This window comes from Tympanuchus pallidicinctus, unplaced genomic scaffold, assembly GCF_026119805.1.
Source record: "Tympanuchus pallidicinctus isolate F22 unplaced genomic scaffold, pur_lepc_1.0 scaffold16, whole genome shotgun sequence".
Classification (NCBI taxonomy): domain Eukaryota; kingdom Metazoa; phylum Chordata; class Aves; order Galliformes; family Phasianidae; genus Tympanuchus; species Tympanuchus pallidicinctus.
The window spans coordinates 10,287,273-10,304,443 of record NW_026294679.1 but is presented as its reverse complement, the minus strand read 5'-3'; the positions used below and the strand labels follow the sequence as shown (position 1 = coordinate 10,304,443).

The 17,171-nt window shown below is 39.5% G+C and overlaps 1 protein-coding gene across 3 annotated transcripts in view; it reads right to left on the bottom strand.

Annotated features, from left to right (window-relative positions):
* The window catches only part of SORCS1 (sortilin related VPS10 domain containing receptor 1), a 269,815-nt gene that overhangs the window by 16,334 nt on the left and 236,310 nt on the right, over nt 1-17,171 (bottom strand). For all 3 annotated transcript variants that reach the window (XM_052677145.1, XM_052677146.1, XM_052677147.1), the window contains exons 19-23: nt 13,065-13,251; nt 8,672-8,805; nt 6,952-7,075; nt 5,935-6,047; nt 2,804-2,935 (exon numbers count right to left, since the gene is read on the bottom strand). In XM_052677145.1, the coding sequence (XP_052533105.1) occupies nt 2,804-2,935; nt 5,935-6,047; nt 6,952-7,075; nt 8,672-8,805; nt 13,065-13,251 (690 nt within the window). The remainder of the gene's footprint in view (nt 1-2,803; nt 2,936-5,934; nt 6,048-6,951; nt 7,076-8,671; nt 8,806-13,064; nt 13,252-17,171) is intronic.

Genomic DNA, 17,171 nt, shown 5'->3' with positions numbered 1-17,171 from the left:
ATGGCCTGAACCAGGGATTGAGCACCCTGAGAAGGGGCAAGGCCAGCCCTAACAGCACCATTTGAAGCAATTCACCTGTGCAACCAGAAGCCAGGCTCCACCTTTCCCTAACCTCATTAAAGGGCTGGCTGCCACAAAGGAAGTCATTTCTACTCAGAGATCACCTTCTTTGGAGTGTTTGGTCAGTCATGATCTTTGGCAGGTGGTAAGCAACCATTTTTATTTAACAGATTGTGACCTTTATATTTCTTGGATAATTAAAGACTGCCTTAAAGCAGCTATATCTGTTACCACCTTTCTCTACGGTACTGCACTTAGAAAATGTAATTTTTGAGACCCTTGAATTAGAGTAATACATCAACTTGAAGAAAAAAATTGCTTTCACCATTGTGCCACATAGTTTGAACAAGAGCACAAGACACAAATGTTTCATTCTAATGGAAAAATCTATTGTTTTGTGTAGTCTATAGCCTGGCTTATATGCTTTGACAGTCCAACTATTTATGTACCCAACGGCTCATGGCTTATGCGTTTAGTAAACTTTAACAAGAGGCAAGTGAGGTCTAGTTTCCCAAGGGACAAGTAGACATATAGCTGCCTCTGAACTCAGATGGAACCTAGAGACCACCCAGAGTCTGACCAGAGAGACCTTAAAGTGTGGGGAAAAAAATGAACTTATGCAATAAGTACTTGGTAAAAACCTTATTCCCTTGCATTCCCTTCCAAAGCACTTCTGTTTGGTTCCTGTGTAATTTGAAGTTTCCCTTCCAAACTAGAAAAGTTATCCAGAACTATAACTCCTTTGGGTCTGCACCTGCAAACACAGACTTGCATACTAGTCTTTGAATGGCTTGCTGCTTGCTTGTGCATACAAAAGATTTGTATTCCTATCAGAAAAGAAAACTATACATCATAAAGTACCTAAGAAGCTACCTTAGCTATCATCAGCAAAAACATCTGCTGTCAGTATTAATCTCAGCAAATGTTCTCTGAACACTTTGAGAAAAGGATAGAGAAGGATTACAGGCCAAATTACAGGATGACAAACCAGGATCAGTACCAGAACATGCTTCAGAGCTGAGAGCATAAAAACCTTTTGGGGCATTTCTTATGTAGTTCCCATTGAAAACAATGGCATTTTCTACTAGAATTCCCCTGAAAGGGGGAAATGTATTAGCCACAGACCAGTAAGAAATTACACTCTGATGATCCTGGTGGGAGCAGGGAAGATACATCTCCATTAAAAAAAAAAAACAGCTGGCTGCAAATGGCAAGTAATTTCACCCTCTTCAAAGGTTATTCTTTGGGCCCTGCAGGATGCCAGTGAAGTTGCAGGACTCCCATTGAAAACGTCATTTCTTCTTGTCCAATTTGAAGGGTTCTGAGAGAACTGTCAGGGCTCCCTTTCTTCACAGTCACAGAGATTCCATTTTTACAGGTGGGAAAAAGGAGAGAGATAACTAGAGAGGGAGTAAATAGCAGAATATAGTAAGCTGCTCAGTGTTGGAAGGGAGCTGGGACAGATGTAAACTTGGTAGTACATGGAGTGGCTTCCTTGTCAATTTGAGATAGCATAAAATAAAAGGGAGGTGAATTAGAAAGGTGAGGAAAGATTTGACAGAGCAGTTAATCTTCATCTTTTTTGTTTATTATATGGGTGGGGGGAAATTGTAGAGGAAAAAACACTTATATAGAGAAAAAAAAACCTCAGAAAAAAGAAAACATTGTTAAGAATGCTGAGCAGCAGAAGGTTTAAGAATATGGGTGACCTAGTGGATTGAAGCCTAGAGGAATATAAAATGATAATGTGATCCATGAACTGATGGGAAGTATTAGTCATTTACAGTTTCCAGGGAAAATACAAGAGCAATGCTAAATAACCTCTGCCACCAGATAGAGTAGCAGATATGATAAAGTGCTCAGCATTCCTGGGTAATGCAATGGCTGAGATTTGTGAGCTGGTAGCATCTTCTGCTCTTGTATTTATAAAGCTCACACCCACAAGGGTGTATGTCTGCTCTTGGGCCACTGACATGCTTTATGGACAGACACAGTGGTGCTCCATGTAGAGCTAATTATCTTTTTGCCTCTGGAACCTGAGATAATAAAGTGGGAGTTGCATCAAGATTTCTGCCCTGCACAGTATTTTAAGTATTTTTTTTAAGTCACAGTCATGGTGACTCACTCCACTCCACTGCCCACTCATGGGCAGAACCTTTTGGGTATTGCAGGTAGATAGAGTTTTCTTGTTCATTGCAGCCTATTTCAGCTTCATACTGGCAGAACATGCTGGAGTTGCTCAACCCCACTGCCAGAATTTTGAAGATAGCCAGCAGGATAATCTAACATATTCCCTGTGTTCCAAAAATTGTGGTCTTTCCAGGTTTACCACCCAGCCCTATCCTCCAACATTTTCTCAGATTTTTTTTTTACCATCTCATAAACTCTTTCTCATGAGGTTACCCCCAGTGTAGTTCAGCAGGAACCATCCAGTAAATCTTCCTGCTGTCTTCCAATTTTCATGAGGTAGAACAGAATCTTTCTTCTCTCCCAAGGAAGAAAAGCCATCATACAAATTTCACTATACTGAGGGATACCATATGAGTTTCCGATCCTAAATTACACATCTAAAGCTGGTTTTTGTGGAAAAACAAACAACCAAAAAATTGAAGAGGACACTGAACATAACACAGTCATTGTTTAGATCTCAGTTAATCTGATGGCAGTAATTATTTCACTTGGAAATTGCATATACACAAACAAATGCAAAAATGTATACTTCCCTGAGGAGCAGACACAGTACCTGCTCTAGGTCTTCTGCTGTTCTTTTATTTTCCCCTGTGGCATCTTGATATGGCAAAATGAAGAGTTCAGCAGATGTGGGCAGGCCAGGGAGCACTGCGACCAGAATATGCTTGCTTGAAATACCTGTTACCTGATACATAGACAATTAGTGGACAGCAGGGATGGCATTGAATGCTGACGATTTCTTTGTGAAAGCGCTGCAGTTCTTACAGAAGTGATGTTAGTTGCCTCTTGTACTGCAAAGAGAATCTTGTAAAAATCCAGTGCAAGTAAAAAAATTAGGGATTAATAATTTTACTTCATTCTGCTGTAAAATATACAGTCCTGGGGCAACAGTGATCATCAGACATGCTAAAAGGAATTCCTAAATCTGACTTACGACTTATGTTATCTGAACATAGCAGTTTTAAACTTGTCTGTGTACTCTAAGCTGATCCCTGAGGTTTTTTGTTTTGTCAGTAGTAAAAAGTAGCCTGTTAAAAGGTAAGGTATGTGGGCTGAATTGCACTCTAAAGATCTGATTAATCAAAACAGAGCCTAAAATCCTCTTGGAGACTCAGGTGGAAAAATAAGAACATGAACCAGATTTGAATCCCCAAAAGTCAAATTCTTTATAGTTCACACCCTGGGTCAGTTCTACAAGGTAATGAGGAATTTATTTATTTAGATGTTATATGTTGTATTAATGTGCAACTGTTTAACATCTTGTTGGCTGAACATCTTAAACCATTAGTTTAGACCCAAACATTCCTTCAATGCAAAATTAGCCAAAATTCAGAAAGCAAATACCCCACAGTCATCACTGCTAGGATCATCTCTATGTATGGGTTTCAAGTGCTGTTATGAAGACATTGCAGAGTGCATTGTAGAGTTCTCCAGAAAACAAGTTTGTTGGCTTTCAGGAAGTTCTACGGGCCAAAAGGAGGAGAAACACAGTCTGCTGAATCTTTCTCCACTGCCTCTTTGTTGTGGATTCTCCAGCCTGTTGTTTAAATCTCTGATTTTAAAATGCTAATTATTGTTACATACATTTTTGAGCTGGAGGGGTGGGGAAGTACCCTCACATAAGGGCAGACCATGGTAGCTGGGTACAACAGGACGTCTGCAGAACATGAAACGCTCTGATGTTAATTAGACCTAAGACTTGTGAAGTGGTTCAGGAGCCAAGGCTTAATGCAGAGGATGGGATAACATCTGAACTTTGACTGAAGCTCTCCATCACCTCCACATGTGACTGCTGACAGCAGAGGGAATACTGTGTAGAGCTATGAAAAATGAAATTTTCCACTGCATACCAAAAAAAAAAAAAAAGACAACCCACGAGCTTTCATTACTCCTGTTTTTTAGTGGGGGTTTAGAAGAATTATTATAACAGCATAAAAGTTTCATACATTCTTACCAAGCATCTGTGAAGCTAGGGCTTGTATTATTTGTGCCTGCCTAACAGGTTGTTTTAAGATGTCAAGAAAAAGACACAGCTTTACCAGTTAATGGAAAGTCTTCATTTTCTGAGACTGAGAATGATGATGATTATTATTATTTTTAGCCAGAAGCTTTTGTCTGATGTACTCAGTTCATTCTTGTATTCATCAAAAGTAGAAGACAGAACTCAAAAAATCAACGATGTGAGGAATAATTATGATTGTAATACAAAATAGGATATTTTGTGATAATGTGAAATTATCCTTACACACAGAGAAGATCAGATTTGAGTAGAGAACTATAATTTCTTATGCAGAATTTTTATCCAAGTCCGCAGGACTCCTTAATAAGAATGTAATACTTAAATAAAAGTTCATAAAAATTCTATAGCACAGCTATAATTTCCTGTTGAATTATTTAGTTATTCAACTTATTTTTATACAGTGTACTTAATTGCGATAGAATCTATTGGTTTTAACTTTAATTTCTATAGGAACTTCTAACAAAGGCTTATTTAAGGTGAATCATTTAGCTATATAAAAGGGGATAATTAGCTATCAGTTTTTTCTTATGCAAACAACAAAAAGACTGTGTTTTCACTGCTTTGCTTTGGGAATATATCCTTGGTACTGTGATTTTTATAATCCTTTTTTTCATGGCTTGATTTTCTTTTGAGTTGTTTATCTTTTGAAAATTCATCCTAAAGATAAATGGAGCCTTGAGTACTTGATACAGACATAAATAAGCCAAAAGGACAAGCTTCAGAAAACTGGGGTGTTCTTTTTGTGTTTTCTTTCTTTTCTTTTTTGCTTTCCTCCTCTCCTCCTGTCTTTTCAGGGAATTGGAAAAAAAAAAAAAAATAAATCCTTTCAGTAAGTATTCAGACAAATTTTCTGCTTTTTAAAAAAAATATTTCTCAAATTTTGAATGGAAACAAAGGTTGTGGATGCTATTAGCAAGCTTTTTATTCATGATACCATCTATGCAAAAAGGCTGGAAAGACATTAATCAGGTGGGCACAAATGTGTTTTGAACAGTTCCTATTTTTCTGCTGAGCTGAGAAACTGCCACTGATGCCTATCTCTTCTAACTTACATTTCTCTGCCCCTTGGTTTGAATCCCAAGTCTTCAGACAAACAATGTTTTTATGACATTCTGTTTCATGGTGAGAGAAGGAACTTCAGAGCTTCTCCGTAGTGTTGGTGGGAGAAATAGCACCCAATCTTGACCCATGAAACTCATGCTATATGACAAATATGAAGTACATACTTGGGTGCTCTTCTTAGTAGTGAAAATTATTCTCTTTGGTCTCCTAAGTTTCCTACAGCATATTTGTAATTCCATTAGAAGAGCATTGCTTTCCACCGCTGTATAAGCGCAGCAGTAAAAGAAGGATTGCAGTGCAACAGAAAAGACATTTGTAAAGCTAAACGCGCACACAAGTAATTTGTTTTTCCAGATGCCCTTTTCTCTGAAATATTCCATTAAAAAGAATAAAGTGAAGTCTGACTCCGAGCACTAGATTGTCATAGGATAGGATCATTTCACCTGTATAAAATTAAGGATTCTGGACTCAAACACTCATCTATCCCCCTTTTATAGTTGCAAGGGACCGAGAGACACCTTGAGAGAACAATTTATTTGGTCCTAATGTAGGCAGAAAGCAAAAAGTGAGCTACCATAAGACAGTTTATACACATTGCTTACCTCCACCAGAGCTCTCTTGACTACGCGGCTGATGTCCCTTCTCCACTCTGGGATATCTGGATTGTAGTCATCCAAGTTTGGGGAAAAGGATAACCTTAAGGACCGAAATTGCTCTGCAGATACAATGACGCAGTGGTAAGACATCTGAAAATGCCTTGTGCTGAATGAGCAGAACTTTGTGAAACCTGCTGCAGCTTGTGTTTTGCTTTTCTTAATCAATCTGCTAGTGATGCATATGGTGTCAGAGAATCCAGCAGTAAATTGGAGTGATTCACTGCTCAGGTGTCACAAAACTGAAAAAGGTGATAGGTCATTACTTTTAATAGGTGGATAGCATTGGAGGGGGAGCTGAGCGGAGAATATAAGTGCTACCTTCTTCTTGATTTCTGAAGAAGACGAACTCTGCAAAGGAAGCTGTGATTATATTCTCATAGACATGTTGCAAACACCTGAAATCAGGTGTTTCCAAGGCTGTTTGGACAGCCTTGGAAAAAATGCTTCTTAATCTTTGCTTTTGCTAACAGGGACACTCATGCTGATTACTTTCACTACATGCTTAGGGAATTTCCATTGGTTCCTGGACTACATCCACACTATATGGCGTTTGTTTGTCATAACTGTTTCTGAGGCCTGAGTACAATATCAGAGCAGTGCAGATTTCTGCACCTGACTGCATCACGCATCATTGACTTTGAATTTGAGCCAGGCAGCTTCTGCGTGAGTAAAGAGGCCTCTACTGGCCGAAAAGAGGAAACCAGCTTACAAGCAGCCTAAAATTTTTATGATTGTGTTTGACTAATATATAGTGATTGATAGATCTGATACAGAGGGTTCTGGAAAGACAGTCAACACTCTGCAATTGTCTCAGTCTGGACTAACATCACTCAGAGGCATTATGCTGAATTGATATCACTGGAAATGAGCTTACAACCTGGAATTAAGACCTTATATTGCAGCCTGCATCTTTAGCTCTTGATTATGGAGAATCCTATGTAAAACAAAGGGAGAAAGGCTCACCATACACAGCGATGGTCTTTGTGTCCTGAAGAATGGTGTTTCCTGCTGAGACCTGAACAGTGATGGTATTCATCCCTTCTACAGAAAATGTAAATGTGATGCTCCCTTCCAAAGTGATCAGTGGCTGCAAATACATCAGAAGAAGAGAAAAGAAGTTAATTTGGCTGTAGAGGAAAAGCAAAGGTGAGTTTGGCTCTTCGGCCTATTGGGATGGTTTGGGGAATTGGTTCCAGCTTGCGAATGTAGGAAGGACCGTGTGACCTGGAAGACAGTTTTCTGGAGACTGCTCAGGATGCCTAAAGTTTTTTAAAGAATAGTTAATAAGGTCTGATATTCCTCAGTATCCAGGTGGCTTTCTGCTGAGCATGCTGTATGTTTGGAATCCTATGTTAAACTGTCTTTGCTGTACTCTCCAGAGAGGTGCAGATTCTAACTAATAGGAGGGCCCACCAGGTTCACTGCTGCCACATTACTTTCCCAGATCTAGTTGTGGTTTGTTGAAGGTATTTAAGGAGGTTGTGGAAGAATGAGGAAGCAAATCAACATTTCTCAGTTGCTCTCCTGCATAGGCATGGAGATGCTGCTTTTGGAAAAGGATGGGTTTTAGAGAGAACACAGATCCCCTTGGCTTCATCTGCTGTGCAAGCCAGTTAATCAGTGAGCTGTGCTCCCTTTCAACAGTCTCTGCCATAACTTCTGTTTTCGCTTATTAATGAACTCTGGATGAGGTCTTCAAAGCACATAGTATTAAGTCAAACTCTGTTCCCATTGTAGTCTGTAGTAAAATTCTCACTTCAATGAGAACAGAGTTAGACCAACTCTGATCACTTATGAGCTTAGAAGATCAGAGGGAAGGTTAAAAGGTGAGAATCAGAGCCTGTAAGTACCTCAAGGGAGAGACGATTTCTGATACAACAGAGTCCTTTAATCTACACACAAAGACATAACAAGATCCAGCAGCTTGAAACCAGAGCTAGATAAATTCAGACTACAAACACAGGGCATATGTTTAACACTCAAGATAATTAGCTGTGGGGAGAAAGCTGGGAGAGAGAGTAAGAAAGAAGCAGTGAATTTTCCATCATCTGAGGGACAAAGCAACAGGAAATTCAAATTCTACTTTAATCGCAAAGAAGTAAATAAAGCAGGAAATGTTGATGCAATCCTCTGACCTGCATTGTACAGAAGAAGAACATGTGGTTGAAGGCCCATGTCAGCCCTACAAAAGCCATGAGAATCTCTCCCCTTAGAGATTAATAAGGGTGCCTGGGTACTGCTGCTACAAAAGCACATACAATAACAGTTGCAATGCCAGTGCAGATTTACTAACTCTGCAAGCACAGAGGCAGCAGAATGTGTTGTATGCTATTTTCAGCTTTTGTTATTGCTTTCATAGTGAGTGAGGGAAAAAGCATACTAGAAGCACTTTGGGACCTTGGTTCTATATATCTACCTTGGATGAAGATGCCAGTACAAAGCTGCTGACAATTTGCATGAAATGCCAATAAACCTGCAGCTAAGTCACAGCAGTAATCACAAAATGGTTCCTATATTTCAGTGTTGGTACATCAAAGATCTAAGAATTAGTGTCTCTTCCTCTGACTTCCAGTTTTCTTGTGTGGAGGACTATTTAGAGGCATTTTCAGACCCTTCTCTTCCTCCTTTCCCAGTCAGAATTCCTCCTTGATTGTTTTGATATAAATCCATAGGGAATACAAACCTCTGTGTTGTTCCCAAACCACCAAACGTAAGTAAGTGTTCCCACTTGACTTGGCCACAGTACTGCCGTGGCATTGACCTCCTTGTTCTTCGTGGTGACAAATGGAAGAGATAAATGAACATGTTCCAAGGGACCTGCAGAGACAGATACAAGGTGTGAGTCATCCCTCCCTGTGAAACACCAACTTGGGATAGAGGGGACTTGAGGGGAGACCTACTGGTTTGAGGAAATAGTGTCCTAAATCGCCACAGGGCATGACATTTATCACACCTGTACCAGTGCTAAAATCTTGTGTTCTTTATTGCACGGATGTCAAATATCCAGGAACAGTACATACCACTTAAATAATAGAAGCGGAGCCCAGATATGTGAACAGGGTCTTCATTAAGAAGACATAAAAATGTGCAGGACAAATGGCTTCAGTTGACATGGAACATTTCTGTTGATGCAAATTATTATGATTTGGTGAACTTCAGTAATACTGTATCTATTCATACTGGATGAAATTCTGTCTGAACACAATTTTTCACTGACTGCTTTCATTTTATGTTACCCTATACTCCCTCTTTTCCACAATAAACTATTTTATTTTTTAATATAAACAGAACATAATTCATTTGACAAGTGACATTATGCCCAGGGTTACATATTTCTCATCTTTTGGAGACAGATGGGCCTTTGTTATTGCATCTTGTCCTCTAGATTATTTTTTAAAACGTGTTCTGACTGTTCACTTAGAGAACAAAGCAATTGTTCTAAAACTGACAGAGGAAAAAAAAAAAAAGACTTCCCAGGTGATATGGGGACATGGGTTTCTAAAACAAGTAAAATTCATTTCCTACATCTGTGAGCTTCTAAGTGATGAGAAGTGGAGACCACAGCCTGAGAGGGTCGACTGCATTGTCCATGTGAAATTGAGATATTTTGCTAAAGGATCTTTTATATTTTAGGAGAGGATTTTTCTGAAAACATCACATGCATAGCATCACTTAGAACCTGGCTTTCCAAGAGAAACACTGAACATTTTAGAGCAAGCATCCCCTGATCCTGTATTACACACATGCAGAGAGGCATGAAAAAATTCACCTAAACCAGACTGTATAAGCAATGCCATTATAAACAAGAACCACTCCTTCTGATTCATTACTAAAATGTAGATTTCTTTGTGGTATAGACTCAGCCACTGATTAACCTAACGCAGCCCCCTTAAGAGTCACTCATGATGGAACTAACCAAAGACTGCTATAGACACAGATGTGTGGCTCATATTTCCTTCAATAATCAGCAGTCCCTTTTATAAATTCTTAAGAAGCTGGAATTTCATCCTTCTGATTTTAATGGAATTTCCCTGCTCATGTATATTTCTGTGACCTACAAGACATTAAGAACTGAGAAATGGCAGCTTCCCAAGCTGAATATTTTGCAGCTCTGATATCCTTTGGGATGTTTGCCAAATGCCAGGTACCACCAGCACAGACCTCTAAAGGAATACATTCCCTCACACCTGATATGGTGACAGTTGTGACAGTGACAATGACACCTGTGTAAAATCAAGTTCACTCCAAAATAACTACACAGTCGCTCTGAATACAGTTAAAAAGACCACATTGCAGAGGACACCCAACCCCTCCTCAGACCTGTGCCATGTGCTGGCTTAGAAAGAATGTGAAAGAATGGCTCTGACAAGCCAATTCTGCCTCAACATTTCTCTTCAAATAGATGATGGGTCGAAGTGGCTGAAATGCTGAACTATTATCTGGCCAGCAGATGGGGATAGCTCATTCTGGATGGGCTCTTAACTGCTAGGAGTCTGCACCCTTCCAGGTAAGTTTGTAGAGACTTATTTCAATGTGTATGCCTTATACAAAGTACAGTCCATGCACAACAAAATACTCCTGCCTCACAATACAATAATAATAACAATACAATACAATAATGCCTTACAAGAGTTCCAAGAGGCCAGATTCATGCTTATGCACCCCAAGCTACATAAAGTAGCCTTGCTCACTAGAGAGCTGAGAGGCAAAGCTAGCATTTCCATAGATTCAGAAGCTTTTGTAGATCTGGGCATTAGGCTTTATGAGGGCTTTATGAATTTATTGTACAACTCTGCCTTCAGCAAATCTATTACTAGTCTGAATGGCACCATACTCTGTTTGTAATCTGCTCTGAGGTCCCTAATTCTTCGCAGACAGAGGAAAGTGAAACACATCTTTCAGGCTGTGGCTTCTCTGGAGGTCAGACACCTATAATCTAGGCCTGACTTCAATGATAATGCAGTGACATATTGAAGTCACATATTGACTTTATCTAAACACAACTCAGAAATATATATTTATCAGCTGCTTAGTAGCATGAAGACATCTGGATATTGCTTCTTAATTGTACTGTTAAAACAAATTCTTAAAAAACAAAACAATTCTTAAGCCTTCTATGGCTCAAGAAAATGAATTAAATTAGCTACAACCCAGAAAGCCAATGCGAGTAAGGGTGAGGGCCTCCCTGCCTTCTTCTTCTATTTTGTGGTTGCACAACAGAGTGGTTATTGTTATAGGGGCTCATTACTGTGCAGATAGGCTGAGCATATGCAAAGGTCCCCATGGACCTTTGTTGTCAAACAGCAAACAATTACCAACCCTGTTCATAGAAGGCTGTCAGAACCTCTTGTGAAATATCAACTGCCAAAACACTGCTCCATTTGTTTCCAGTGACCTTTTACACAGACTGGGAAAAAAAAAAAAGATGACCACAGCTCGTGTTGAGGTGACTTTCATAACCAGCAGCAGAAGGAGGAGGATTGCTGCATCCTGCATCTCCCCTGCTAAGCACCCAAGCACAAGCAAGAAGGCAAACTACAGTGTGACTCCAGAACCTCTCCTCTGCAGACAAGGGCACTATCCACTGGACCAAACCCGTGCTTCCTCAGTTGCTGAAGAAATTATGTAAAAATATAAATATAGAGCATATAAAAATCTGCTCTAAGCAGAGTTCCTTTTCTATCATACAATGATTCTCAAAACCGTACAACAAAACCAACCAACCAAAAAAACAGTAGCTATCTAAAAGCTGAGACCTTACCTTGCCTCGCCAGTGCTTCAAAGCAGAAGTAATTCAGGATAAATATATAAATAAAGAACCAAAGCTTGATAACAATCTGATTTATCAGCAGAGTTCTTTTTTGCAAGATAGATAGGAGTTTTTCAAACACACGACACTGCTGAAGGACTCTGTGACACAAAAGTTTATGGCAGACCAGTATCAGGTAAGGGAATCATAAATGGTACATGATGCTCATGTCTTTTTCAAGGAAGAAGTTCAGAGAAGGATTTGTTACTATTCCCATCATGCTCCCACATACACCTGCTGTCTCCTACACCTACAAATCCCACTGGTCCCATCTGCTGATACGACTGTGCACCATTAGAGAACTGCCCTCTTCCCCTAAAGATGCACCTGATTTCATGCTAAGTGAAGTAACTCCAAAACCAGAATCACAGAATGTGGAATGTGCTGAATTATCTAGGCAATATGTGGAATTACTTTAGTAGAGGCTAAGTAGTATTTCTATACGCATAACATAAAAATAACTAAGTTTAAAGTATTTTTTTTCTTCAGTAAATCTGTCACATAGATATACAGCCTGGAATACAAGTAATTAACAAAACCCAACAAAAATAACAAAATAAACAAACAACAACAACAAAAAAAACTTACACAATGTAAAACAAATTATGGCCCCAAACAAAATCCAGAGATACTACAAAATTTCACTAACGGTCAAACATTTTGGATTCTCAGGCATGTGCAAGAATAAAGATGAAAGAACACATTGCTGGTTTTATACAAAGACTGAGATACATTTCAGGTGTAAATCAGAGAGAGCCAACATATAAAAAGTTTGAAAAGAATAGCAAAAGAGCAATGTGAAGATAACATTTTTTCTTGTTATACTCTTTTAACACCAGGATTTTGGTTCCTATGACAACAGAAAGACTGAAATGCACAAGTTTCCATCCCAAATGTGGCTGCATTTCATTAAAGGGCAAAACACTGTATGAAGGGAAAGTCAAGGTTTTTAAAAGTGAATAAAAGATGTCTTTATTTTTCTGGCACTGTAAACATGCCAACCACAGTGCATTTCAGAAAGGGAAAGATAATACTCTGAGGTGTCTCAGATTGGACCACCCAAAGTTAGAGGTTAAACACTGTTCAAAAAACAAACTGTTATTCCTTGTGTCTCCTCTCATTCTGAAGTCCTCCATTGGAGGTCAAACTCTCACCATCTCCCATCACTTCATCCTCCCACATACAAAGTCCAACCATCATCTCTCAGAGCAAGTGATAATTTTTTCTAGGAATGACAGAAGCTAACAGTGTGTATGAACATACATACATGTTACGTGCAGGTAGAGGACAGCATTGTCAGATCCCAGGCTATTTTCCACCAGCACGGTCACTCGGAATATGCCCACGTTCTGGTAGGTGTGTTTGATCCCATCTTCTGTTGAGCTGAGATTGGCATATGAAACAGCGGTGCCGTCGCCAAAATCCACCTGAATGAGGGATCTTTGGAGATCTCCCTGTGGTGACAGAAAAAAGAAAGGGTCAGAATATACTTTTTTTTTCTTTTCTTTTTTCTGAAAGAGACTTGTTGGAATGTCAGTCCACAGCCTCTGATGTCAGCAGGAGTACTGGTGGGAGCTACAGAAAATGACTGTGAGAGACTGAATCAGTGGAGTGATGTAGACAGATCATCCAGAGCATATTCACATTCCTGATGTTAGCAGAGGTCACTTCATCAACTTACACAGCAGACACTGGAGAGAAAGTGATCCTTCTTCAGGTTAACTCAGCTGCATTATTAAAGGTGAAGTATTACAGAAGGTGTATGCTGTAGACTTGCATTCCTGCTTGTCAGGAAAGATGGGCATTATTTGTAAACATTCCAGCTCCTTTCTCCAGGTTTCCTTATTGCGAAGAGCAGTGTTGTAGTGGGAGTGACACTCAGCAAGCACTAAGGATGTGGGTAACTGTCTCAGGAGTCTTTAGAACAAATCACATTATGCGTTTTGCATTTTAAATCATAAAAAGTAAATAAAACAGTGCAAGAAGGAACTTTGAGAAGTCCTCAGGGAAGGGTCAACCCTATCTAAGCAGCAGGGTGTTAAAAGAACCTTTTCAGTCTTGCATGATAACAACCAGTTACAGGAGCTTACAGCTTGTTCAGCAGCCTGATTTGAAGTGAGCCTGATTTGTATTTATTTCAGAATAGCTACCAACACCACTGACACTAAGTGGCACCCTTTGTGACTGCCTCAGAAGAGGAGAGCTAATGAATTGACAAGGCTGATTAAACTCTTCTCCTCCTGCCTAGAGATAATCCTATCAGAGTGGGTTTGTAGCGCAACTCAGACTGCCACTCTTTGACATTATTCTCCTGGGCTGCTAATCTAGCAGGTTTCAGAGCTGTTAAAATAAATTACAATAAGTAAATAAATAAGATCCACAGCTGGGGGTAAAAATTTAAACCAAAGCCAAGGATATCAGAGATCTGTGTTATTCATGCCTCTTTAATGCAAACCAATCCTAAAACAGGTTTTAATCTTCTGCTCTTGAAACTGAATTCCAGTCTGCTGCATGTGGTTTTGTCAAATGCCAAAGCCACACGGTCCTCAAAGACATATAAAACCCAAAAGAGGAGGGTGATGTCATTATTTCATTCTGCTTTCCAGACAAAAAGCAAGTTTCTGATTTTTTGTTTGCAAGCTAGTTTATCAGACAGAGAAAGCCTCAACTGAATACAAAACAAACAAACAAACAAACAAACAAAACACAATAAAAGCTCCCCAAAAAACGAAAGATAACCCATTTCTTATATGTTAGAAACACAAGATTTTCTGATATCACAAGGCAGTGATATGCGTCTGATAAGGGCAGCTTTTCATGACCAAATACAGCCTACATTGCCCTGTATAGCAACTATGGCTGCCTCATACCCCCTGTCCTTCAGGTGAGATGTAGAATCTTGTCTCAATTTAAAGCACTCTTTCTCCTTTTGGGAGTGCCTCTCAGAGGCTCCGCATGATGCGTACATGGGGTATGTCCCAGCTTCCTGTTGCTATGCAGCAGCTTACAACCAGGCTGATCCCGAGGCAGCTGCCACTGTCACTAAAATAATAGCTGAGGACAGTCCATAAAACTGGCTGAAAATGCTCTTAATTTACTTTGGTTTCCTTCTTTCCTTACCACTCTGTGATAGAAACAGTCCTCTGGATGCCCAGCTAGAAGAAAAGGTACCCATGTAAATGGTTGGCATCAGGCAGGTATTCACATCAGAAAGGGAAATGTGTGAATGTGAGAGAACCGGAACAGAATCATTCCCATTCCTCATGTTCCTTCTGTCTTTTTATCACTTGTTGTGAAGACAGAAATGGTGGAAGCATGGCTGAATGGGAAGGGGGCAGCCGAGCTCTACTTCAGGATAGCAAGAGAGATAAATTGTTCCAGACACTGTTTTCAGAGGTTAAAGTGGTACTCATTACACTGCCCTGGCACCCTGCTGGAAGCTCAGTTGCTTCCAAAGGGATGAGACAAAAATAACTGTATTGTTCTGCTCTGGAGTATCGCAGACTGAATGTATAGAGAGAAAGGCATCCCCTGACAAAAGCATGTGCCTGGAGCTTCCTAGAGATACCCCATGCCATTTCTCTCCAAGTTGTGAAGGTACGGACAGTAAAGTCCTTAAGTGACACAAGTTATATGAAAGAGGATGTGCAAAGTTACAAACAAGATAGAATCATAGAAACATAAAGGTGGGAAAAGGTCTCTAAGATCACCAAATCAAACCATCAACTCATCATCACTATGCCCACCAAAACATGTCCCTCAGTGCCACATCTACCACTGTTCTGTGGTATTTTGACTTCAAGCCAGCATGCAGAGCCAACATGTTTGACATGAGCCAACATGTAACAAATGGGATTTGCCTCCACAGACAAAGGTGAGCATACATCAGTTTTCTGAAGGACCCTTGAAAGCTCTTCCAGTTCCTCTATGCCCATCATTGCTAAGGTTTTAATTTTTTTTTTTTTTTCTTTTTTTTTTTTTTTTTAACTGAAAAGAGATGACACATTCAAAAATTATTCAGCAAAGCCATATTGCTGGGACAAAAGCAGTCTGTATGATTAAAACCACACTGCCATAGTGACCCCGCTGGCTTTATCATATCTGAATATATTTGAGGTCAGGCAGTTGAGATATATTTCAGGACAAGGTATCTTCCTCTGCATATTTGAAGTAGCAGAGAAGATGAAAAGTGCGATACCACGTTAGAACAGTTCTGTTTCAGCAAGAGACAAAATTCATGTTCTAACAGACTTTTCTTCTCATCTTCATTTTTCTCTATAGCCATGAAACCTGTAGTGTCTACAGGTGCTGCCAGGGAAGGGAGCCATTTCCAACATATGCAGGATTTAGATTTCAAGTTTTCTTCCAAATTCCCCTGGGAGAAAAGATGCTGACAGAGACATCTGAAAATTTAATTGGAGAAGAACTTGAGCTGCTGTTCCCACAGCCTATTTCATTTGTCTTAGCTTTTTCTGTTTTGTTTTAAAGCCCTTTGAACTGGAAAAGCACTTTCTTTTCAGTAAGACCCAGGCTATAACACTTCTCTGAAAATGCCACATTTTGAAAGGCTGACATTTAAAATTCTATCTTAGGAAAGGAGAGAAAAAAAGTCAGAAAAACAAAGAGATTGTGATTTTATCTATTTTTCATATGTTTTATCTGTGCCAGGAAAGAGTATGGGCAGAATGAGCCAGAAGACAAAGTAGGAAAGCCAAAATCAAAACATTTCCTTACAACCTGCACCTGATCTACATCAACCCCAGCTCCAGAGAGCCATTTGCATGTGGCTGATTTTCCAAGAGAGGATCTGTTTTGCAACAATTTGATGCATATACATACATCTTGCTAAAAATCTCTCTTTTTACTTTTTTTTTTCTGGCTTCTCCTCAGCATTTTGACAAGTCCAGCACTACATGAGAGGAGTTTCTGAAGCTTTTAGCCCGATTAAGGTAGACACAAAAGCTACTGCGTTATTTCTGCTGTCACAGCAAAGCACTTGAATGCAGTCATTGCCGAGCTGTCTTTGGGCATCCTCTCTAGCCTTTACTGGAAGAGGTCTTTAATGCCAGTGCTCTTAAGCACTGAGGAAAAATTTGACAAGATGGCTGCTTGCGGTGATATCTGTGCATTCAGTGCCTCATTTTAATCACACTATGCTAGGCAACCACAATTATAATAGTTGGAAAAATAAAAGTACTTTCAGTGGATGGATTTTTTTTACCAAGTATTGGGTAAAATATAAAATATTTTCTTTATAACGCATTGCAATATGCACAAAGTTGGGTATATCTGAAAACTGCACATTTGATAAAGCTTTCAGTTCAGCCAAAGACATACGTGTATATTGAAATTCAAGCATATGAGTATTCCTTTT